The 25,111-nt window shown below is 40.0% G+C and overlaps 1 protein-coding gene across 3 annotated transcripts in view; it reads left to right on the top strand.

Moving 5' to 3' along the window:
• Positions 1 to 25,111, top strand: part of DOCK10 (dedicator of cytokinesis 10) — a 305,174-nt gene that overhangs the window by 268,293 nt on the left and 11,770 nt on the right. For all 3 annotated transcript variants that reach the window (XM_055573609.1, XM_055573608.1, XM_055573607.1), the window contains exons 41-51: positions 986 to 1,098; positions 4,347 to 4,484; positions 5,521 to 5,703; positions 6,457 to 6,567; positions 7,938 to 8,153; positions 9,661 to 9,718; positions 10,045 to 10,143; positions 14,260 to 14,366; positions 16,114 to 16,236; positions 16,357 to 16,470; positions 24,854 to 25,000. In XM_055573609.1, coding sequence (XP_055429584.1) covers positions 986 to 1,098; positions 4,347 to 4,484; positions 5,521 to 5,703; positions 6,457 to 6,567; positions 7,938 to 8,153; positions 9,661 to 9,718; positions 10,045 to 10,143; positions 14,260 to 14,366; positions 16,114 to 16,236; positions 16,357 to 16,470; positions 24,854 to 25,000 — 1,409 coding nt within the window. The remainder of the gene's footprint in view (positions 1 to 985; positions 1,099 to 4,346; positions 4,485 to 5,520; positions 5,704 to 6,456; positions 6,568 to 7,937; positions 8,154 to 9,660; positions 9,719 to 10,044; positions 10,144 to 14,259; positions 14,367 to 16,113; positions 16,237 to 16,356; positions 16,471 to 24,853; positions 25,001 to 25,111) is intronic.

The following is a 25,111-nucleotide window of genomic DNA, read 5'->3' as shown; positions in this document are numbered from 1 at the left end:
ACATTTAGTACCTTTCTGAAGAGGTCATTCGTGCAGATCATCCACTCAGACTCTACATTTGCTCTATTAACCTGGAGCATAAAACTTGACCCAGACTAAAATAGGAGGAAATATGACTATACTGACAGCTGAACCAATGGAAAAGAAGTGGGAGATAAAGAACAGACTACTCTGATTCTTTAGAAACTCCATACCTGACCAATGAAAAGGGCACACACACTGTCTTCATTGATTCAAGCTACTAAAACAAGATGCATCAGACTGTGTAGCTTAAATAAAAAATATTTACTTCTCCTAGTTCTAGAGGGTAGGAGATCCAAGATCAAGGTGCCAGCAGATTTGATGTCTGGTAGAAACCTGCCTTGCAAATGGCTACCTTCTTGCTGTGTCCTCACACGGTAGAGATAGAGATGATCCCTCTGGTATCTCTTTTTAAAAGGGCATTAATCCCAATCATGAGGGCTCCATTCTCATAACCTAATTACTTTTCAAAGACTCCACCTTCACATACCATCACATTGTGGATTAGGGCTTTGATCTATTTGCTTTTTCATACTGTTCTGACTCAAGGGACATGAGTGAGAGCACACTCCAGGAGATAGTGAAGGGTGGGGAAGTCTGATGTGCCACAGTCCATGGGGTTGCCAAGAGTCAGACATGACTTAATGACTCAACAGCACCAACAATATGAATTTTGGGGGAAACACACATATTCAGTCTATAGCATCCAATAAAAACTCTGTCTAGTATTCTTGCTTCAGCCGATAAAGAAATTGAATAAATGAAAGCATTTTGATTTACTAAATTACTCATCAAAACACCAGTGAAGATTGTGTGTCTATACATAGGTTGTATATTATATCTACATTGTACATATTGTATATATGTTGTATATGACTATGTTACAGCAATAGAAGAAAGTTTTTAATAGGGTACAAAGACTTGTCTCAGACCTTTATGCTGTTTTCTATTTTGGACTTTGTAGGCAACTCTAATGAAATAGACCTTGTGCATCACGTGGACACGGAGGCCAACATTGCTACAGAGGTTTGCTTGACTATTCTAGACCTGCTGGCCCTCTTCACTCAGGTCCACCAGGTGAGTGTGACCACATCATCTTCTGCAACATGATAAAACTAAAGATGGAAAAGTCATGTGAAGTCAAGAACATGTTTTTAAGACATTTAATGAAACCCATTAACCTTCCACAAATCAACCTGTGAGTGGAAAGCATCTTAAAGATGAGATTCAGAATTCATCAGTTCAGTTCAGTTCAGTTCAGTCACTCAGTCATGTCCAACTCTTTGTGACCCCATGAACCACAGCATGCCATGCCTCCCTGTCCGTCACCAAATCCTGCAGTCCACCCAAACCCATGTCCATTGAGTCGGTGATGCCATCCAACCATCTTATCCTCTGTCGTCCCCTTCTCCTCCTGCCTTCAATCTCTCCCAGCATCAGGGTCTTTTCCAATGACTCAGCTCTTCGCATCAGGTGGCCAAAGTATTGGAGTTTCAGCTTCAACATCAGTCCTTCCAATGAACACCCAGGACTGATCTCCTTTAGGATGGACTGGCTGGATCTCCTTGGAGTCCAAGGGACTCTCAAGAGTCTTCTCCAACACCACAGTTCAAAAGCATCAATTCTTCGGCGCTCAGCTTTCTTTATAGTCCAACTCTCACATCCATACATGACCACTGGAAAAACCATAGCCTTGACTAGATGGACTTTGTTGACAAAGTAATGTCTTAGTTTTTTAATATGCTGTTTAGGTTGGTGGTAACTTTCCTTCCAAAGAGTAAGTGTCTTTTAATTTCATGGCTGCAGTCACCATCTGCATTGATTTTGGAGCCCAAAAAAATAAAGTCTGACACTGTTTCCACTGTTTCCCCATTTGCCATGAAGTGATGGGACCAGATCCCATGATCTAAGTTTGCTGAATGTTGAGTTTTAAGCCAACTTTTTCTCTCTCTTCTTTCTCTTTCATCAAGAGGCTTTTTAGTTCCTCTTCACCTTCTGCCATAAGGGTGGTGTCATCTGCATAACTGAGGTTATTGATATTTCTCCTGGCAATCTTGATTCCGGGTTGTGCTTCCTCCAGCCCAGTGTTTCTCATGATGTACTCTGCATATAAGTTAAATATATTTTCCTATTTGGAACCAGTCTGTTGTTCCATGTCCAGTTCTAACTGTTGCTTCCTGACCCATATACAGGTTTCTCAAGTGGCAGGTCAGGTGGTCTGATATTCCCATCTCTTTCAGAATTTTCCACAATTTGTTGTGACCCACACAGTCAAAGGCTTTGGCATAGTCAATAAAGTAGAAATAGATGTTTTTCTGGAACCCTCTTGCTTTTTTGATGATCCAGTAGATGTTGGCAATTTGATCTCTGGTTCCTCTGCCTTTTCTAAAACCAGCTTGAACATCAGGAAGTTCACGGTTCACATATTGCTGAAGCCTGGCTTGGAGAATTTTAAGTATCACTTAACTAGCGTGTGAGATAAGTGCTATTGTGCGGTAGTTTGAGCATTCTTTGGCATTGCCTTTCTTTGGGATTGGAATGAAAACTGATCTTTTCCAGTCCTGTGGCCACTGCTGAGTTTTCCAAATTTGCTGACATATTGAGTGCAGCACTTTCATAGCATCATCTTTCAGGATTTGAAATAGCTCAACTGGAATTCCATCGCCTCCACTGGCTTTGTTCATAGTGATGCTTCAGAATTCATCAGAAGTTGGCAAATGCATAGCTGATATACACACAGACATTTCATTATTTTCCAATAATAGACACTTCTTTCTTCCTTGTTTCTCCTGTTTTATGTCAGGCAAGCTGGGCTGAGTGAGAATGTGACCCTAAGTTTTCAGTATCAGAGGTAGAGACAAATGATTCAACTAGATACAACAGATAAACAGACTCAGCAGCTAGAGAAAACCGAGTGATAACGTTGAGCATCTTTTTGAGTGCTTACTTACCATCTGTAGATCTTTGGTGAAATGATACCACTACCAGCTCTTAGAATGGCTACAGTTAAAAAGTTTTGGCAAGAATATGGAGAAACTGGAAGTCTCGTTCACTGGTGGTGGAAATGCAAAATGGTACAAACACCTTGAAAAACAATATGCTGAAATAAAAAATGAAACAGAATCTATCATGTGACCAGCCATTCCAATTCTAAGGATTTACCCAGGAAAAATAAGTGTTTGCTCACACAAAGCTTTATACATGCATATTCATAGAAGCTTTGTTTTTAATAATTAAACAGTGGAAACAACCCAAATGTACATCAGCAGGTGAATGGATTTTCTAAAACAGTGATATAGCCATACAGAAGGATACTGCTCAGTTATGCTCAGTAAAAGAAGCCAAACAGCATATTTTATACAATTCCTTTTAAATAAAATTTTATAAAATATGAACTATAGAATTTGTATGTCAGTTACACCTCAATGAAGTTATTAAAAACTTCAGCTCAACCTAATGAGCTTTTGAATGTTAAGGGTTTAATTAGAAAAGTTGAATTGGTAGAATAAAGACTACACGAAACAGAATGATTGTACCAAGAAAGTCCTACTTTCAAGTAAAAAGTCAGCATGATGGTAGAAAAATCAAAATCCATGTTTTAATCCTTTATTGCTCAGTGGAAATGTCAGTCAAATCCCATACATCTTACAGACTCTTCTGTCAGTGCCTTTGAGGACCTGCCTGTCTATGACCTCTTCATCTTCTACCTCTCTCCTGACTCCACCCTGACTCACCATGCTTAGGCTACACAGCAATTTTTTTCTCCATCTTGAACTCACAAGCTCCTTTTCAACTCAAGTCCCTGGTACCAACTTTTTTTTCTTACTTGGACAGTCCTCCCAGATCTGGCCAGGGCTGACTTTTTCAGCTCACCTGTCAATTCAACCATTAGAGGAGTCTTAACCATCCTACATAAAGTAATCCTACCCCCCCACCCAAAGCATTTACTTTCCTTCCTATTATCCTTCTACTCTGTTTTTTTATTTGGTAACTTTTTTCAGTCACTGCTGTACATATGTTTCATTGGGAACAAGAATAAGACCTTCTTATTTTGCAGTTCATTTCCAGCATCCAAAATCATGCCTATCACATAGCAGATTGTTGTTGCTGAGTTGCTAAGTTATGTCCAACTCTTTGTGACCCCGTGAACTACAGCATACCAAGCCTCCCTGTACCTCACTATCTCCCGAAGTTTGCCCAAGTTCATGTCCATTGAGTTGGTGATTCTATCTAACCATCTCATAGCTGGCCCAGAGAAAATATTTTTTGAAAGAATACAGGTGTCCTTCCACTCATCCTAAATAAGTGCTGTGTTGAATTTCCAGAGACAACTCCAACAATCTGAATGTCAGAATTCAATGATGAAAAGGGTCTTTGACACCTACATGCTCTTTTTCCAAGTCAACCAATCAGCTACCGCACTGAAGCACGTGTTTGCCTCCTTGAGGCTGTTTGTGTGCAAGGTAAGAGTCCAGGTTCCTTGGAGAGCTCAGTGAAGTGTTTATTACTGACACTGAAAGTGTTAGTCACTCAGCGTGTCCGACTCTTTGTGACCCCATGAACTGTAGCAGGCCAGGCTCCTCTATCCATGAAATTCTTCAGGCAAGAATAGTGTAATGGGTTGCCAAGCCCTTCTCTGAGGGATCCTCCCGACCCAGGGATTGAACCCAGGTCTTCTGCATTGCATGCAGATTCACCACCATCTGAGCCACCGGGGACGCCCATTACTGACAATAAACAAGCATTAATCCTTACGTCTCTCAGTAGGGTGGAAAGAAGGGTTGTTTGATTCTATGTTGATTTATTTGGTTTTATTAGACTGTTTGATTCATGGTCTCAGAATAAGTTCACAGCCTTGATGGCCTATCTGCTGGACATAAAAAGGGAATAAAATTGGCATTTGGCTTCCAATTCTTTGGGTTCTCAGTGTTTGTGGCAGAGAGTTAGGTAAAATGTACACGATCAACTATGATTTTAAATCGTTCCACTTCAGAAGAGTCCCCTTTGAGGACCTGTGGCTTTACAATGTTGAGTGAATAGAAACTATCTCAAAGCTCTCATTCTGTTTCTTTGAGTAATCATCCATTATTGATGCAAAGGATACTTACAACATGTTAATTTAGTCACTCAGTCATGTCCGACTCTTTTGTGACCCCATGGACTGTACCCTGCCAGGCTTCTTGGCCATGGGATTTCCCAGGCAAGAATTCCCAGGAAGTGGGTTGCCATTTCCTCCTCCAGGGAATCTTTCTGACCCAGAGATCGAACCTGCATCTTCTGCATTGGCAGGTGGATTCTTTACCACTGGGCTACCATGAAAGCCCCAATACTAGCATAGACTTTGGTAAATAAAATTATATTTTCTTCCACCTACAAATGGTAGAAAAAGTCTAGGTTTAAAAAAAAAAAGGATTTTGTTCTAAGGAATTTTCAAATATGAGAATGAACAGAGCGAAATGAAGGAATTTGCTCATTTCACCAGCACTTCTGTCTCCATAGTTTCCTTCAGCGTTTTTCCAAGGGCCTGCTGACCTGTGCGGATCATTCTGCTATGAAGTCCTAAAATGCTGTAACCACAGGTCACGGTCAACTCAGATGGAAGCATCAGCACTTCTATACTTCTTTATGAGGAAGAATTTTGAATTTAACAAGCAGAAGTCAATTGTACGGTCGCACTTACAAGTAAGTGCTGCCAGTTTTCATTAATGTTGTTAAAACCACTCATCTGTTTCAGCATTGATACAAGCTTCCTGTTTCCAGGGCAACCAGATCCCCATTCCTTCATCAGATTCCTCTTTAAGGATGCTCATCACACTCAGTTCTGATTCACAGAAAGAGGGCAGCTGGACAGAAATTAGCAAAGTCCATAATTCCACTTGTACTTTTCCTTTTTTCTGCCAGGGAATAAATAGAATCATATGGAACAGAGGTCCCCAACCCCAGTTTGATCGATGGCCTGTTAGGAACTGGGCCACAAAGCAGGAATTGAGGGGAAAGCAAGCAAGTGAAGCTACATCTGTATTTACAATCACTCCCCATCGCTCCCCTTACTACCTGAGCTCACACTCAGGGCTCTCACTGATTCTGCATTATGGTGAGCTATATAGTTACTTCATTATGTATTAAATGTAATAATAATAGAAATAAAGTGCACAGTAGATGTAGTGTTCTTGGATCATCCCAAAACCATCCCCCCTGCCCCTGTCTTCCACAAACTGGTCCCTGGGGCCGAAAAGCTTGCGGACCACTGATAATAGAATATACAACTTGAGAAACCATGACTATTTCTAGGATGCCAAATTCCACCAGATTCTGAGCACATTCACTGGGCCTGGGATAAATTTATGATACATCCACCCAAGTCAATGGTTTTCTTTACACCTACTATTTTGGAGTTACTTACTTTTGAGGTTCCATTTTTGTTTTCTCTTTCAGCTCATCAAGGCCGTAAGCCAGTTAATAGCTGATGCTGGGATTGGAGGCTCTCGTTTTCAGCATTCCCTTGCTATTACCAATAATTTTGCTAATGGAGACAAGCAAATGAAAGTAAGAAATGCATTGTGGACTTTTTTTTAAGGAATTGGGAATAAACTAAGCTGTTGGATTCTTTTTATGAGATGTCAAAATCACAAAAAACACAAATTCTGCATTTTGTTTATTGACACTTTGAGTCCTGACATTGAATTTGCTTCCACTTTGAGCATGTAATCTGTTAAGTGATATTACCAAGGTATGGGGCTGAATGATATGGGACAATAAAACTAACCACATATATCAAATATATATATATGCATATATATATATATATGTATGTATATATATATAAAGCACAGTGATTCTCTAATGATCCTACTCTTGGTCAAATTCATTTTACCTTTCTTTTAGAACTTTGTGGGGACAGCTCCTTCAATCATTATACTGAAAAGTCCTGGGGTAGAGCCTGGTGACAGGCATGAGTGAACCCAGGGATTAAAGTAATGTTTTCAGATCTCTTTCCCCTACCACCTCTACTTTTTTGCCTCTCTGTCTCTCAGTTCAATTTTCTTCTTCGTTTACTTCATTTACAGGTAGGCTGTCCCCATGAGCTTACTCTCTCAGAAATTCTGAGAACACTGGTAGTAATCTGTGAGTGGGAAATTAAAGTCCCTAGACTGAGTCTCTTTGATCCAACCTTGTATCATATGCCCAATCCCTAAACCAATCACTGTGACCTGGGGTATCAAAGAATATGATTGATTGTCCAGGCCAGTATCATGTCCAGCCCTGGGAAGGAAGTGGTGTTATTGTTCAGTCAGTAAGTTGTGTCTGACCCTTTGCAACCCCATGGACTGTAGCATACCTCTGTCCTTCACTATCTCCCAGAGTTTGCTCAAATTCGTGTCCATTGAGTCAGTGATGCTACCTAACCATCTCATCCTCTGCTATCCTCTTCTGCTTTTGCCTTCAATCTTGCCCAGCATCAGGGTCTTTTCCAATGAGTCGGCACTTCTCATCAGGTGGCTGAAGTATTGGAGCTTTAGCTTCAGCATCAGTCCTTCCAATGAATATTCAGGGTTGATTTCCTTTAGGATTGACTGGTTTGATCTCCTTGCAGTCCAAGGGAAGGAAGCAGACACATGCAAATCACACGAACCAGAGCCAGAGAGGATGCTAGACGATGTCAAAGGACAGTTAGGATGCTGTCACTAGAAGAATATAGGCTAGAAGACAAAGTGGACTCTACTATGACTCATCTTCAAATGTGCACAACCGCAATCACAATACATAGAATTTATCCACAGAGAATATACATATTTGTGAACAGTGTATAAAATGCACCAGACCATGATGCCATGCCATAGCTAAAAGCATAACTTGAAGTGAGTTAACTTGTGAAATCTAAACAGATAATGACCCAGGCTCTCTGTTTTCCAAAGAACAGCAATTTCCCAGCAGAGGTGAAAGACCTGACTAAACGAATAAGGACTGTTTTGATGGCCACGGCTCAGATGAAGGAGCATGAGAAGGATCCAGAGATGCTGGTGGATCTCCAGTATAGCCTGGCAAACTCCTACGCCAGCACCCCTGAGCTGCGGAGGACCTGGCTAGAAAGCATGGCCAAAATTCATGCCAGAAACGGAGACTTATCTGAGGTGATCAGCAAAGACTCAGTCCTTCTTTGTCAGCATAATCCTCTTAATCAGGACCATTGGATTGTCATTTACATCAGGAATATAAAAAGTTACCGTATTCCCCAACTAATGTCAATATGACCTGATTTTATTGGGTTGACCAAAACGTTCATTCAGGTTTCTCTCTAAGAGTAGATGGAAGACCCAAATGAACTTTTTGGCCAACCCAACATGTCATGTGCAATACATTTGCATGTAAGATTCAAGGATACCTGACTCCACGTAAATGATATCAAATAAAAGCCAGAGTCTAGGGGGACCAGCTGCAGTTGTAGGATGTGCAGTGGAGACCAAATGCTAAAGCCTGAGGCTAGGGAGGATGATTGTAAGGGTATCTGGAAATTAAAAGTTATGTAAGTTACTGTTGTGTGTGTTAAAACATCTTCCCTGGAATTAGAGTGAAATGGGAAACTTACCATCATAGTGAGTAAAGGCAGTTTCGAGTAATATGTCCTCATGTGCAACTCATTGAACTAGCAATAGAAAGGTTCACAGTTCTCAGGGCCACGTTGATGACAGGCCACTGTGACAGTTATAAATCAATAGCTAACCTTTCTATGTTTAAACACTGGTGGATTTATGGGCAACAAATCACAGCACCCATGTGGAGCAGTTCCAGACACTCAGTGGGAAAGTTCTGCTTTGTTCCCAAAATTTTGCCCGCTTTGGGAAGAGATGAGTTTGTCCAATAAACCTGTAATTCTTCTAAATGCACGTGAAGGGCTCTGGGATGGATGTAGATCTGAGCAGAGGCCTCACTGTATAGCAGTTTGGTGAGGACAAAGAAGAGTGACTCCAATTCCCTTGGACCACCCTGAATGTGGATAAGTTTTCCACAAAACTTCGAAAGGAAATGCTGAAGTCATTTGGATTCTTCAGCCACTCAGCATCTAGTGTGTGTTGAGCAACGTTCTAGGGCTTTGCAATAGATTTTAAAGGGCAATAAAATGTCACTGAAATAATCTGGTTAAAGAATGCATACGCGATACATTAGGTCACACTATTTCATCAACTGCTGCCTCTTGAGGCTACCATTTAAAGATGACAGAAATTCTAAGGGGGTCCAGGGCTGGAGGTTAAAAAAAAAGTAAGAAGACAGCTAATTTTCACTTCCAGTTTATATCCAGATGCTATTTAGAGAAAGAGGAGAAACATAGATATTAATGCAGGAAGATAATTCTGTAGAAAAATGCTTCAAGTCAGCTCATTCACCCACCTGGAAACTAAATCAAGAAAAGCAAACCAAAAAAAAAAAACCAAATATGCTTTTTATTATTGAGGGTGTACTTTTTGGAAATCTAATTGATTGTTACTTTTGGTTCTACCATGAAAAGGATTTCTCTGCATATTCTGATTTGGAATACAGACCCTCCTTGGAGGATTAGTCTGAATTAGACTGATAGTAAAATCTTTAGTATGAGATAGATGGTAAAATCTTCCTCTCACACTATTTGCTTTTCTCTTACAGGCGGCCATGTGTTACATCCATATAGCTGCCCTCATCGCAGAATACCTGAAAAGAAGGGGTAAGATGACCATGTGTGGGGAGAAATCAACATGTCAAAATCTGATAGATAAACTAATACATACAATGTATTTATTAGCTTTAAATTGATTAATCTCAGTGTTTTAGCAGTGTTAGTTTTCACAGATATTTCTAATGATGCTGTACTTTTGAGTTTTACCTTTCTCTTCATGTCATCATCGTGTTTATTTTATGCACAACCCGGCTAACTGGTCCACTTCTTAGTTCCAAATGAGAAGGCTTCACTGGTTAACGATTCATAGTTTCATAAGCTTGAATTAACATAAACTTGTAACAATGTCCTAACTTCGTCTTGCACTGCCATAGGTTACTGGAAAATGGAAAAGATTTGCGTACCATCCCTGCTCCTGGAGGATGTCCACCCTTGTGATAGCAATCCATTACTAACAACTCCCAGTGGAGGAAGTGAGTGATTTAACTGGGCTCCTTTACCCCCAGGGCATGGTGCGGAGGAAACCAAGTCCTGATTCAGTTTCACACCAATGAAACTTTTAAATGTATTCGCAAAAGCAAGAACTGTCTCGGACCTACATAACTTACTCTGTCAAAACCCAAAGTTCTTACCATTCAGAAATTCCATCATCAAACTTTATGAAGTTTAGGGACCTCAAGAGTTCTCAGCAAACAGAAGTGCATCTTATATAATATTATGGCCATGTTTTGTTATCAATTTGCATGCTAGACTGTCTTTGGGATTCTATTCTGAAATGGATGAATTGTTTAAAATTACAAGAGAAATCCATTTTACTGTTGAAATGTCATATAACTGTTTATTCAAAATAAGGAGTGCAGAAAAGTGACACATAGTATACAGGACTTTGGGCTTCCCAGGTGACTCTGTGGTAAAGAATCCGCCTGCCAATGCAGGAGACGCAGGTTTGAATCTTGAGTTGGAAAGATCCCCTGGAGTAGGAAGTGGCAACCCACTCCAGTATTCTTGCCTGGAAAATTCAATGGACAGAAGAACCTAGCAGGCTACAGTCACATGGGTGCACAAAGTCGGACACGACTGATCAACTGAGCATGTACACACACATATCAGGACTATACCTATAATCTACGTGTTTCAGTTTCTTTAAGTATACATTGATTCTGATAATTTATAACATATAGTAATTTACAGTATAATCTTCCTTTAATTAAAAATATTCCATCTTTAACATCTGATAAACATTTTGTAATAATAACCAAAGAATTATTCTTTGTAAAAAAAAACAACAACAATGTATCCTTGTAAAATTCTGTTCAAACCCAGTTTATGAACCTCAATCTATCTCATAATACTCTCTTAACTTTCAAAATGAAATGGAAAACTCAGTGTATGAACAAGAGAAACAAATATTTAAATGTTTAGATTAAAATATCTAAACAAAAGGGAAATGGACTTTGGTTATATCATTCTGGAAACAAAATTCTTTTGGTTCCTTATTCTTTTAAATATGTATATATCTCCCAAAGAGTTTCAGTGGATTTTGCAAATAAGATATTTGAACCAAATGACCAAAGTGAATTCTCAGACAGTATGCTCATTCGTTTGAGGGCCTTGAAGAAGACACCAGACTTGGCCTCATGACTCATGTCCACGATAAAATTCAAGGGTCTCCTTGCTCAGTTTCATGTTTCCTATTTATACAGGCAAGTCATCAAAACCATTCTTGTTTTATTTAACATGCCCTTCGTCCTCATCTGTTTTTTTCATAATCAGATAGCATACAGTTCCATAAAAGTTATTTTGAGAAACCTGATAAAACTAGGTGTCGGTTTGAGAAGTTGTGGGAACTTGTAGCCCAAAATGTTGTCTACATCTTGAATATTCAAAAAAAGATCTAAATATGTTTAGACCAATAATGATATTGGAATAATATATCCATTGAGAAACATATATATACCTATGGACCTTTGGACAATGAGAAGGTTGGGACCCCCAACCCCTGGGGATAACTTTACAGTTGGCCCTGCATATCCACATCCACTGGTTTGACCAACCCCAGACAGTGCAGTGCTGCAGTATGTACTTACTAAAAAACATCTGCATTTAAGCGGACCCATACAGTTCAAATCTGGGTTGTTTAAGGGTCCACTGTATGTGTTTTATAAACTTTAAATATTGAAGGTGATTATTTATGATGCATTAGCATATATTTCGGAGAAGGCAATGGCACCCCACTCCAGTCCTCTTGCCTGGAAAATCCCATGGACGGAGAAGCCTGGTAGGCTGCAGTCCATGGGGTCGCTAGAGTCAGACACGACTGAGCGACTTCACTTTCACTTTTCACTTTCATGCATTGGAGAAGGAAATGGCAACCCACTCCAGTGTCCTTGCCTGGAGAATCCCAGGGATGGGGGAGCCTGGTGGGCTGCCGTCTATGGGGTCACAGAGTCAGACACGACTGAAGCGACTTAGCAGCAGCAGCAGCAGCAGTGTGTGTGTGTGTGTGTGTGTGTGTGGAGAAGGCAATGGCACCCCACTCCAGTACTCTTGCCTGGAAAATCCCATGGACTTAGGAGCCTGGTGGGCTGCAGTCCATGAGGTCGCTAGGAGTCGGACACGACTGAGAGAGTTCACTTTCACTTTTCACTTTCATGCATTGGAGAAGGAAATGGCAACCCACTCCAGTGTTCTTGCCTGGAGAAGCCCAGGGACGGGGAAGCCTGGTGGACTGCCGTCTATGGGGTCTCACAGAGTCGGACACGACTGAAGCAACTTAGCAGCAGCATATATTTGTATTCGTTGCCATACATCTGAAGCTCACTGGCATGTATTTGAAGTCTTCAATGTGTTTCTATGTTGTGATGTTTCTAAGTCAGAGAAGTAAACTTCCCTTAACTACAGTGCACACGTGATAAGAAGACAGTTGGCCCTCTGTATGTGGGAATTCCACATCTGCAGATTCACCCAACCACTCCATCAGTGAGAATCCACAGATACAGAGGGCTCATCCTACTATGTCGTTTAAAATAAAGAACTTGAGCATTGTGAAAAGGAAGTGTTAGTCCCTCAATCATGTCTGAATCTTTACTAGGCTCCTCTGTCCATGGAATTCTCCAGGCAAGAATACTGCAGTGAGTAGCCATTCCCTTCTCCAGGGGATCTTCCTGACCCAGGGATCAAACCCAGGTCTCCTGCATTGCAGGCAGATTCGTTACCGTTTGAGCCATCTGGGAAGCCCAACATTTGTTTGGTGGTGTTGGGTCTTAGTTGTGGTATGTGCGATCTTTAGTTGTGGCATGCAAACTTTTAGTTGTGGCATGTGCGATCTAGTTCCCCGACCAAGAATCGAACCAGGGCCCCTTGCATTGGGGATGCAGAGTCTTAACCACTGGACCACCAGCACTTGTAGAGTTTAGTATCTGCTGGGGGTCCTGGAATCGATTCTCTGTGGATATTGAAGAACAACTATAGAGGTGAATTTAGGTGACTCCATAAATACAGCTTCTTCGGTTGTACTAACAACCATCATCGTCCAGGAAGTACTATGTCATGGCTTTTCCTGCTCTATTCAAGCCTCATATATTTTAATGTGTTTAATTACCAAAGAAAAATGCTAATAAAACGTTGGAAAGTAGAATTTTTAATACAAAGATTCAATTGCAATAATTATTATCATTATCATTTCTAGCATGTTTTGGGGTGATAATTTAGTCACATAGCCAATGACCTGATTATTAACAATGTAAATATCCACAAAAATATTAATTATAACTTAAAATGCACTTGCTCCAAGGTAGGCAACTGCACTAAGTTCTGTGCTGTAGAAATATCTCAATTAATTGCCAATAAGGAGTCTATGTGTTAGATGCTGTTATCCCTGCCTGTTTATAGGACCTAAAGAAGTTAGGCAATCTGCCCTGGATCCCCCTGGTTAGCTTGTGATGGGGCCATGTTCAAGGGCTGGTCTGTCACTCCAGACTGTGCACTTAACCTCTCATATTCCTTTAACGTTCTGATCTGACCCCTGTCTGGACACATTGCTCATTATCAACTATTTTCATATGCATCTGCAGAGTTCCATCTTTCTTAGTCTTGGTGCCCATGAAGCTAAGAAATCTTGAGAAGTTTTCTAAATAATGCAAAAGAGTGAAAGTTAGTGAGTACTGTGTATTGTCTTTAGAAGGCAGTGATGATAACTGGGTATTTTCTCAAATACTAATGCTTTGAATCCTTTCAACATCCTTGATATTAGATATTAATGTCTCTGATTTAACAAACAAGGGATACAGACTCCAAAAAGCTAATTAAACCAGAACATTGAAGTACATCAATCCACAAGCCTGGGTTCTGTCCATAATCCCATAATAGCTCCTTAGAGAAAGCAGGTCAGCTGAGACAATACAAAAATTATAAAAAAGGGAAAACTGGTTTCCTGGCAGAGTATTTATCAACAGTCATAATCTAACTATCTCATTGATGTGTGAGTGTTATAACCACCACATGTAACATCATGTAACACAAAGTCACTGTCTAATCCAAGCAGGATTTGGCTCAAATAATAATGTTCCATTTTCCTCTGTCCTCTTAAGGCATGTTCTCTATGGGCTGGCCAGCTTTTCTGAGCATTACACCAAATATTAAAGAAGAAGGGGAAATGAAAGAAGATTCCGGCATGCAAGACACACCATACAATGAGGTTAGATGAAAATTATCAAATATATTGTAATTAAGTAAGAAGATACATTGAATTGTAACATTAAACTAAGCAGGAAGGAGAAGATCTCATTCCAAAATCAGTTACCCTATAACATGACTTAGGCAAAATAAAATACAAGCTAAAATTAAGCTAGATTCATAGATATCAAATTCCACCGATAAAGTGTAATGTTCAATGAAAATTTAAACTAACTTTTAATTCTCTAACATGGACCCAAATTTATGCAATCAGCTCTTCTACAAAATACAAAATATGGTAAGGAATGCTGAAAATTTTTTGAGCTGGTCACTTTTTTTAGTGCATTGGAAAATTTATTAACAAAGAGACGAACAGGAAGTCTCACTAGTTTCTGCAGAAAACCTCCTGGTATGCAGACTACAGTTATTTTTCAAAAGAAGCTTTCTACCAGGAGTTACTTAGCAACAGTTCAAGTGAATAAAATAGAGCTCCCCTCCTCAAGTAAATAAAATATTTCAAAAGCTAATTTTTATTCATAATATTACATAGGTTTAAAAAAGGATTCAGAAAACAAATCTTGGGGGACATGTTAAAGAAATCTTACATAAGGCTGTACATTAATTGAATGTACGTGGCAAACAGTAAATGTAACTACACATTTGCATTAACTATTTCAAACTGTTCAAAATCTTTTCTGAAAAGACACTGAAAACATTCCAGCAGTATTATCCACTTGCTTTAGAAAGTATATAATTTGGTTCAGTTGAACATTTATTAAGCTCTTAGTATATGTGAGACATTGAGACAAAGATAAATAAGGCAAATTTATTTGGGGAGACAAAGATAATAAGGCATAATACCAGTTCTTGAAGAGTTTAGAATCTTGTGAAAGATAAACATCCTTCAAGGTGGGGGCAACCACTCTAAGACCCAATAGCTAAATCTAGGCATCATCTACAGCTGCAGTTAAAAAGGGAATACTTTTTAATGTGACAATAATTAGAATGCAGATGATGGAACATAAATAAAAGCTCTGCAGACTTTTGCACTGGGTCTTGACATTTGCTAGGACTTAAAAAGTGTCAGATGAGAAACTAAGGTTCTCAAAGGAGCAGCAGCAACATCACAGGCAAAAGTATGGAAATTACAAAGCATCCTAAGAATGGTGTGGTACCATCTAGTATAGCCAGAGTGCCAAGTCCATGCCAAGGTGCTGAAGGAGAGGGCCCCTGAAAGGGAGGTTGGTACCTGATTCTGGAGCTCCTTCAACGTCATGCTAGAGAGTTTAGGCAGCAGTTCGTAGGCACTGGAAAGGTTTGGGACAGTGGCAAGCTCATGATCAGGTTGATGTCTTTGGAAGAAAGATTACTAGAGAGCTACACACAGGACCAGTAGGACCAAACTGGAGAGGGAAAGCAGTTTAGCTTGCAAACTATTTCATGGTGCCTGGGAGTGAAGAAACAGGAGTTTGATCTGAGCCTGTGACTGTGGGAATGGAAAAAAAAAAAAAAAAAACCTGACAGATCTGAATACTTTTCATAGATTTAAATTAGCAAGTTTGAGGGACTAATAAGGTTATGGAAAGAGAAGAATCCTAGAAGACACCACTATACCTCCCGGGATGGATGTAACTGCCAGTCACAAAGATGAGGGATGCAGAAATCCCACTATGAAAAAGATTGACAGTGCAGTAGTTTTGAAAGCAAGTTTCAGGGATGAGACACAGTCTTCATTGTGTAAAATCGCATTTTCATTTGGGGAATTGCAGAATATCCTGGTGGAGCAGCTGTACATGTGTGTGGAGTTTCTTTGGAAGTCTGAGAGATATGAGCTCATCGCTGATGTCAACAAACCCATCATTGCAGTCTTTGAGAAGCAGAGAGACTTCAAAGTAGGTGTTATAAACCCAGGAGTTAGTTCAAATATCCTTCATTACACCAGAGAATTACTTACAATTTTCTGTTTTTTATGTTGGCTTCATCTTCATGAAACCCTTTGTTTCTGTTTTCAGAAATTATCTGATCTTTACTATGATATTCATCGGTCATATCTGAAAGTTGCAGAGGTGGTGAATTCAGAGAAGCGACTCTTCGGTCGCTACTACCGTGTGGCATTTTATGGGCAGGTAAGTTTCCTACTAATATGAGCTTTAATGTTGAGTAGTTGATTGCTGTCTTTCATTCTTAACAAGACATCTAACTATATGTGTCAAAGGACTCAGGGGGTGGGGTGAGGGTAGGAATATGTTTGGGTATATTTGAGTGTTTCTCTAGGTGTGAGGGTCTATGTGTTTGGCCAGAGAAATGTACTAAATTGAAAAATAAATAAGCAGAGCCCTCCTTGGGTCCTAATACAGATCGAGTTAAAATAGTGATTTTGAATTTCTTGAAAAAAGAAGTCACTTCTTCTTCAGCACCCTCCTCCAATTCTCCCCAAAATGTCTAAATACAGGTTTGCATCATATTTGAAAGTGAAATTTAATTGAATTTTTTTTTTTAATTTTCCAGGTGCCTTTATTTTTAGATGTTATAGAACTTATTAATTGAATATTTTTAAGCAATGCAACCCATAGCATTCCAGTAAATAAAAGGTTCCTAAGGGCTCTACCATATTAAAGCCATGAACCTTTGACTTTAAAATCATTCATTTTCTTTTCTCCTACTTTCAAACCATCACTGCTTCTCCGCAGAAAGTAATCTACTTGTTTTGTTTTTTATACTAGAGGTCAATATCACTTCAAAGTGATTTTTCTTAGTTTACTGCATAAATAATGAACAAGATAGAAAATATTAGCTAGCCATAGCATTGGCCTAAAGGTAAAATGAACTTATGTTATATATTAATTATGAATGTCTCTGAGCCGTGCTTTAAGTGGGATAAACCCAGGGACCATCCTGTTTCTTTCCTGGAGGGCTTATAACCTTAATGTATTTCAGCACTCATATTTCAGACTATTACTTTCATGGAGAATCATTCCATCCTTTTATTTTCACAGTTGGAATGACTCTCAGCCCCTCTGTCTTCCATTTTTTTCTCCCTTCATGTAAAGCACAGTTTTGCATGGCTTCTTATCCTCCTCAGACTCTTCTAAGGCTGCAGACAAAGGCATCAAATTCAGCATGGTCATTCTAGATCATTTACCACTGAAGTCTTTTGGAAGATATACATTGTCCTGTAATCACCAAAGGCGGTTTAAAAACTAACATCTAAATTAGTCAAGATAGCTGCTGTCTCCCTGGAAAGAAAACTGTAGCCACTTACCATAAACAAATTAATCCAACGTAGATTTCCCCCACTGTATAGGAGCGTCAGGACTGTGTATATAGTCTACAGAAAGAAGCTAAGTTTACACATTTCCGAATTCCCAGGAAAAGAATCTGAACTATCTGAAGTGAGAATGTATATTGGGAGAGAAAAATTTGGCAATCTGCAGGAGGGGAGGAGAGAAAAGGACATTATCTTTCAAACCAGCAGTAAACAAAAAACAACTCTTGACCTTAATGAAACCTTCACAAGAAAAATAGCAGAAAACCCCATCAGGAAGGGAATGTGGGAGCTGAGGGATTGTAGGAGAAAGACAAGGGTTTTCCAGGAATGGCCACAAACAACTGAGCAGTACAGAAGTGACAGATAAGATGTGAGTTCAGCAAACCTAGATTTGAGTCAACAACTGTTCCGGCGATCTTTCCAAAGAAAAAGTAATGAACTACCATTAGTATTCTCTGGTCACGGAGACCAGAATGCGTACCTGATGGTTTCTCCAACCAACGTCTAAGATGCTGTTTACTAAGACAGGTGGAAACGAAACAATATGCTCCTTTCCAATGAGATTTTAATGCAGATGTTTACTTTTTTCTTCTTTTGGTCTTGATTGTTCCAGGCTGTGGTAAGTTCTCTCCCTCTCTCCATTTGCATGCCCTAATAAGCCTCACACTTCCCTCCGTATGGTTTTACTGAACCCTAACTTTTTTGTGCAAATGAACGTTCAGTACCAAGGTAAGATAATCCCACGTCCATTCATTTTGGAGTCATCCTGCATTTCTGGAACTAAATTGTGTTTATTTCAGTTATCTGAATTACAAAAATGTATACTTTGCTTTTCATATCTAGTATCTTTCAGCACAGAGGTCTGTGTAGTATGAAAAGCTACATACACACACATACGCACACAGAAAAACATGGGCACCACATGTTTGAAATATATGGATAGTAGACTAACTGTTGGAACTTGCCTGCTCTGTTCAGGCCACCAGAGTTGCAGCTGATTAAGAAGAAAGCAATGGGCAGAATTTCAAAAGCTGCAGTGATGGCCATTGGTGGGTATCTTCTGGGGTCCTGAAAGGACTATGCCTTTTCCAAATAAAATGAGTATTGTGGAGAAATAGGACTCTCTTTAGTAGTGAACTCTGAGCATTCTTAAAGGCAGTGGTATTAATTCCCAGTATAAGTGATAAACTACAGTAAATCAGGTTAAGTCTCCTGAGATGTAAAAAGAACCTATGTAAAAAAAATTGGAGGACAAGCCAAAGGCAGTAGCATGACAGCACCTAGAGATTTGTGACACAGGATTTTCCCTGTTATTTTGAACTGTATGAACTTTCCCATATTCAACCATTTTTTACTTACAAAGATGGCAATTTCATGTGGCTCAAATAATTATTTTTGAAAAGAACTGGAAGTGAAAGTGTTCATAGCTCAGTTGTGTCTGACTCTTTGTGCCCCAGGGACCGTAGCCCATCAGGCTCCACTGTCCATGAAATTCTCCAGGCTAGAATGCTAGAGTGGGTAGCCACTCCCTTTTCCAGGGGATCTTCCCCACCCAGGAATCAAACCTGGGTCTCCTACATTACAGACAAATTCTTTACTGTCTGAGCCACCAGGGAAACCCAGCTGGCAAGGCAAATTCTTTCAGTATTCACACATTGTCCACAGCTCTGCTTCTCTGACTAGTACATACTTTTTTGTAATTCTTTAAATCCCTTCCCCTATCCATACCATATCAGTATTTTCTACCTTCATTTGTAAATTTGGGGTCATGGGTCCTCAACTCACCTACTAAAAGAATACTTGAAAACCCCTCTAACTAAATAGACTTGGGGGGAAAGGGGAAGGATGGGAGAGAGCTACCTTCAAATGTCCTAACCTTGTTCTTTTTGCAGATTTCTCAGTAAAGTGTGCTGACCGCACACCTGACTGTTTTGTATGCTGCTAGTGTTCTCAATTGTCTTTGATTTGAAAGTCAAAGTGAGCTTAAAAAGCAAAATGTCCTGTTAAATCTGCAGACCCAAGTACATGCCTGAACATGGTACTCTGTAAACTCAAACCCCAGCTGCCTTTGAACAAAGGAGAACTAATGGAGGTCATTGTGATAAACAGCCTCTTTGATGACTTCTCAGTCACCATTGTTCAAATGATATTCAGATACCTGTCCCCAGACACCAAACGAAGCACGTGAACTGTTGTGTTCAATGGCAGCAGACAATGCATGTCACTTCATATTTGATGATAAAGAAATAACCAAATAGATGGGCACATTCCTCGAACGTGTGCAAAATGAAGGTGCTAAAGATCTAAGAGAAAATCTTGGCTATTTCACTAGCATAATCCCCATGGTCAGACATAATTTCCTTTTCATCACAGTACCTTATGTCCCTGTAAAATTCACTTTTTAATATTCAAACTGATGTCTCAAAATCATGCTCCAAGGATTATGGGAATATAATATGTGATCAGCTCGTTGCCTCCACAAAGGCCTTTGTGTAAATATTTTAGTGTCCCCTGTAGACTAGTGCTTTCCCTTTACAGGGTTGACTAGAGTAATGTTATGTCTGCAATGAGCCAGACCCTGGAAAAGAATTTGGCAACTGTTCTTTTGCGGCAAGAACTTTAAAAATGCAAGTCTTGCATAGCATGACTTTTGTAATCCAACACCCTGGCATCATTGACTATGGAAATTTTACACAGAGCTGACTACATGAAACATCCCCCCAAGTGTCCCTGAAGTATTCATTTAAGAGTAATGAATTGCCAGTAGTGATCAAACAACCACTGTAATCAATGAAATCCTTAGGCTCTGGTATTTAGCATGAAAGCAGCAAGTGAATACTCATTGCATAACTTAAAGCATCAGATGGCCCTGGGATGAAATGAGTGAAAGGCCTGGGGAATTTGATTCTATTCATCAAAGGATTGATTCTGTGATTCTGTGATTCTCAATCATGCCTACATGGGTGTAGATACATTTTAAAATCTTGATAGAAAAGGGGATTGAGGGTCAGAGGGAAGAGCATTTGTACTGGGTACAACCATCACCTTCATGTCAGTGTATGATATACCCTTCTGGCTCCCCTCTTATATGAAAGTCACTGAGAAACATATATATATTGGGGTTCATATTTCTATGAAACCATTTCTCTGCACCTGTGAAGTTTTTCTTTTCTTAGTATTCAGCCTATTATGATTTTCTGACCCATCTTTTATATACTAGATTCCCCTTTGGATGCATTCCTCTGTGAGCATTGAATCAGTGGAATATAATAGCAGGGGCACTTATATGTGATGTTCCAGTAATGATCTAGAGCTATTGCAGGATTCTGAAATACCTACCAAAACATCTAAGAAGGAGCCGATGATTTTTGTTGTCAATTTGTTGAAGTATATTTTTATCGTAACCTGTTGCTTTGAAGTTTCATAATCTGTGCATCTTAACTCTGCTGACTCAAAGTCCATGTTTAACTTGGACACGTGCTGATTCCTAACCATGGCAGATCAGGGAGTTGTTGCCATGTAAAATGACACTTTAAAAAGTCAGACTAGCTAGGGAAATGCAGAGGTCACATTTCCTGATGCTTTGAAATGCACTTTTTTCATCACTTCGGAGCAAAAGCAAAAGAGAAACTGCCCCTAGGTTTTCTTCACCTTGGGTCCTATTTATAAGTCAACTATTTCATGCACAGAGCATTAAACTTCCTTAAGATAGTCTCCTATTCCTCACTGGGCTTTGCTTTGATGGTTTCCTTGGGTAAAAGGCAAGCTCACATCCTAGCCATTTTCAGAGATGCCATTTCTCTGGCTCCATAAGCTCTTACACAAACCCTGGCAGACAGCAGATTAACATTTATTCTGCTACACCAGCTCCTTTCTATTCATTTTATAAAATTGTCTCAATAGGTTTGTATCTCCATGTTCTATAAATTGATTAATTCTGATCATAATTCTTTCTGATCAATCACTTACCAAAATATCAAAATAAGCATCAATAGTCCATTTACAATAAGGAAAAGTGTAATTCCCAAGCAAGAGAACTTGAGTGTGTATTTTTAAGCACTCAAAACTCAGCTAAACTATTTACCTCGTATTGTGTGTGTGTGTGTGTGCTCAGTACTGTCTGACTCTGCAACCCTATGGACTGTAACCCACCAGGCACCTCTGTCCATGAGCTTTTCTCAGCAAGAATACTGGACTGGGTTGCCATTTCCTCTTTGAGGGATCTTCCCAACCCAGGAATCAAACCTGTAGCTCCATTGCAGGCAGATTCTTTGCCGCTGAGCCACCAGGAAAGCCTTGCCTTATATGAGCCAGAACTCAAATGGCTTTGACAGTGTTTTCCTTTATTACTGTTACCCTCCTCATTATAGCCAACAATCTCCGGTAGGCTGGGCACTGCCCTTAGGGTCTCCTAAGTCTAAGTCTGTACTGTTTCCCATCCTCCAGACCAAGGAGTAAGAATGAAAGAAAGTCACAGGTCATGACCAAGGCCACAAAGGTCATAGGAATGACAATAAAATACTGTTCTTACCACTCCTTTTCTGCTAACTCTGGACTCAGAAATTTGTTAGGGGGAAAAATTCACAGTGAAAATGTTTCTTTGTGCTAGTTTTCACGCCTTGATGAAAAAAATCTTTTCCTGGAATTTGGAAACATTTTTCTCATTGAAATGGAAGTGGTAAATGTGGCTTGAGCTATTGCCCTGTGGGGATTCTGGTTAACAGCCTCAGAAGTCAGTTCTCTTTTGGGTCAATCTGTCAATTTTAGCCACTTACTTCTGACCTTGAATCAGACAAAACTCCATAAAGCATCAACAGGAAAAAACCTAGCAGGCTGGAAGTCACATGGGATAGGGTCAGACCTCACTACCCCTACAGAGTCTCAAAGACTGATAAGGAGAGGCTCTGCATGCTTTTAACATCATACATCACCATTTTAGCAGTCTGGAGTCAAGGTACTCACAACCCGCTGTATTGGTCTTGAACATTTCTCAGAGAAATTGTTCAATAAAAACGCCTGTACCGAAAGCCATGGAATCTTTTCAAGCTATACTTGGTGCAAATACAAGTGCAAATACATGCTTTTAAGATGAATGCGTTCTAAGAACGGCCTCATTCATCTGTTTATTCATTCAGCTAACGGGCAGGGATGTCTCTCTTAAGACCAGGCACTGTGCTGAACACTGGACATGTAGTGTGGAACAGGACACGTTCCTGCCTTCAAAAAGCCCAGAGTCGATCAGGGAAACAGCAAGGAAACAGGCGATTACCTGCTTAACAGGAACTGTGCTGGTGAACGTGCCTTGTTCCTTGTCGTCAGTTACAGCCTATTTATGATACCGAGTACACTCTTCGTGATGGTCAAACACCAGTGAAAGCGCTTTGCAAGTATAAAGCACCATATCGATGTGAGTTGTAATCAATATTCTTAGATCACCTCACATTAGCTGTAGGGGAAAAAAAAAAACCAGCATCGGAATATTTTACCCAATTTTTTATATGATGAGTATGTTTTTAATGGTCAAAAATATAAAACAAGCAAAAAAAGTATAGCTGAGATATTTAATGACTTCTAGTATCCTCACTCAGCCCTTAAAAGTTATTTCCTGGGCTTCCCTAGTGGCCCATTGGTAAAGAATCCACCTGCCAATGCAGGAGACACCATTCAATCCCTGATCTGGGAAGATCCCACAAGCCACGGGGCAACTAAACCCATGTGCCACAACTACTGAGCCTGAGCTCTAGAGCCAGGGAGCCACAGCTACTGAGCCCATCTGCCGCAACTACTGAAGCCCGCACGCCCTAGAGCTCGTGCTCCGCAACATGAGAAGCCACCGCCATGAGAAGCCCGTGATCGCAACTAGAGAGCAGCCCCAGCTCTCCGCAACTACAGAAAAGCCCGTGCAGCAACAAAGACCCAACACAGCCAACAAAATTATTATTATTATTTTTAAGTTGCTTCCTTAGGGTAAACTCTGCAGTCAGAAGATTGCAGATGCACTCGGGTTCTTAACTGCAGACTTTCTCCAGTTATCTGAAGCCACATGTCTTCCATAGGAAAAAATGCCTCTGTGTCTCTTCAATGAGAAAGAATTATAAAGATTGTCCCCGTTATCCTCAAAGGAATCTTCCCTTCCCCAAACAAATAAATTGCTGCTAAGTCACTTCAGTCGTGTCCGACTCTGTGCGACCCCATAGACAGCAGAACAAATAAATTAACAGAGCTTAAAACCTACTTCGGAGAAGGCAATGGCACCCCACTCCAGTACTCTTGCCTGGAGAATCCCATGGACGGAGGAGCCTGGTAGGCTGCAGTCCATGAGGTCACTAAAAGTCGGACACAACTGAGCAACTTCACTTTGACTTTTCATTTTCATGCATTGGAGAAGGAAATGGCAACCCACTCCAGTGTTCTTGCCTGGAGAATCCCAGGGACGGGGGAGCCTGGTGGGCTGCCGTCTATGGGATCGCACAGAGTCGGACACAACTGAAGCAACTTAGCAGCAGCAGCAGCAAAACCTACTTGCTCCTATGACATAAAAATGATGACATGATTAATTTACTACTTTCAATCTTATGAGGTCTGGCTTTGCAAGAATGTAAGCGATCTATCAGTAAAGTGAATTGAATGATGAAATTGCATACACCCGAGTTGCATCGGGCCCATCATGAAATATTAATGTAAAATAATTTTTAAAGTAGCAAGCAGTACTTGGGAGCATAACACAAGTAATTTCTGTTATGGCTTTTCATCTCAGAGGATGTGGGATGCAGATCAACCCGTTTAGATCCCTTCATGTGCCCCTATGGTTTTTCCTATGCTAGTTTCCAAGACTTTCAGAAGTGTTGATTAAAATGATACCACTCTGAAAAAAAGTACCAGAGTACTCCAGACTTTGTGTCCTACACCAAACTACCACAGGAGGGCATTCTTCCCCTAAAATACATACAAGCAGGGATTACCAGTGATTTCTACTAATAGAGAAAAATATGTGGAAGGTACCTCTGGAGGTTCTTTGGTCTGACTGGGGAATATTTGCATTAATGACTGATTCTAATATGATATTTTGCTTTCTTCGCCTGATTTTTCTCTGATTGTGAATTTTATAGGGAGCTACCCTGTGGCATGGATGTCAACCAAAAGACTGGCTGTAATATCTAAGTAAATGGTTTTTGTTTAGCTCATGACTTGCAGTTGGAGTTCTCTAGTAAAATTGGTGGTTCACTATATGTCTTCTGTAGGGATTTTTTGAAGAAGAAGAAGGCAAAGAGTATATTTATAAAGAACCTAAGCTGACAGGTCTCTCTGAGATTTCTCAAAGACTGCTCAAGCTCTATGCAGATAAATTCGGAGCAGACAATGTGAAGATAATCCAGGACTCCAATAAGGTAGGAGAATATTCGTACAGGTGCAAAGAACTGATTTCCTTTTTACTTCACTACATTTATTAAAGTTTTAAATTTTTTTGCCTGACTATGCAAAGTAAACTGCCTAAGCTC

The sequence above is a fragment of the Bubalus kerabau genome, chromosome 3, assembly GCF_029407905.1.
Source record: "Bubalus kerabau isolate K-KA32 ecotype Philippines breed swamp buffalo chromosome 3, PCC_UOA_SB_1v2, whole genome shotgun sequence".
NCBI lineage: Eukaryota > Metazoa > Chordata > Mammalia > Artiodactyla > Bovidae > Bubalus > Bubalus kerabau.
The sequence above is the reverse complement of the archived record's forward strand: the minus strand, read 5'-3'. Positions and strand labels throughout refer to the sequence as shown.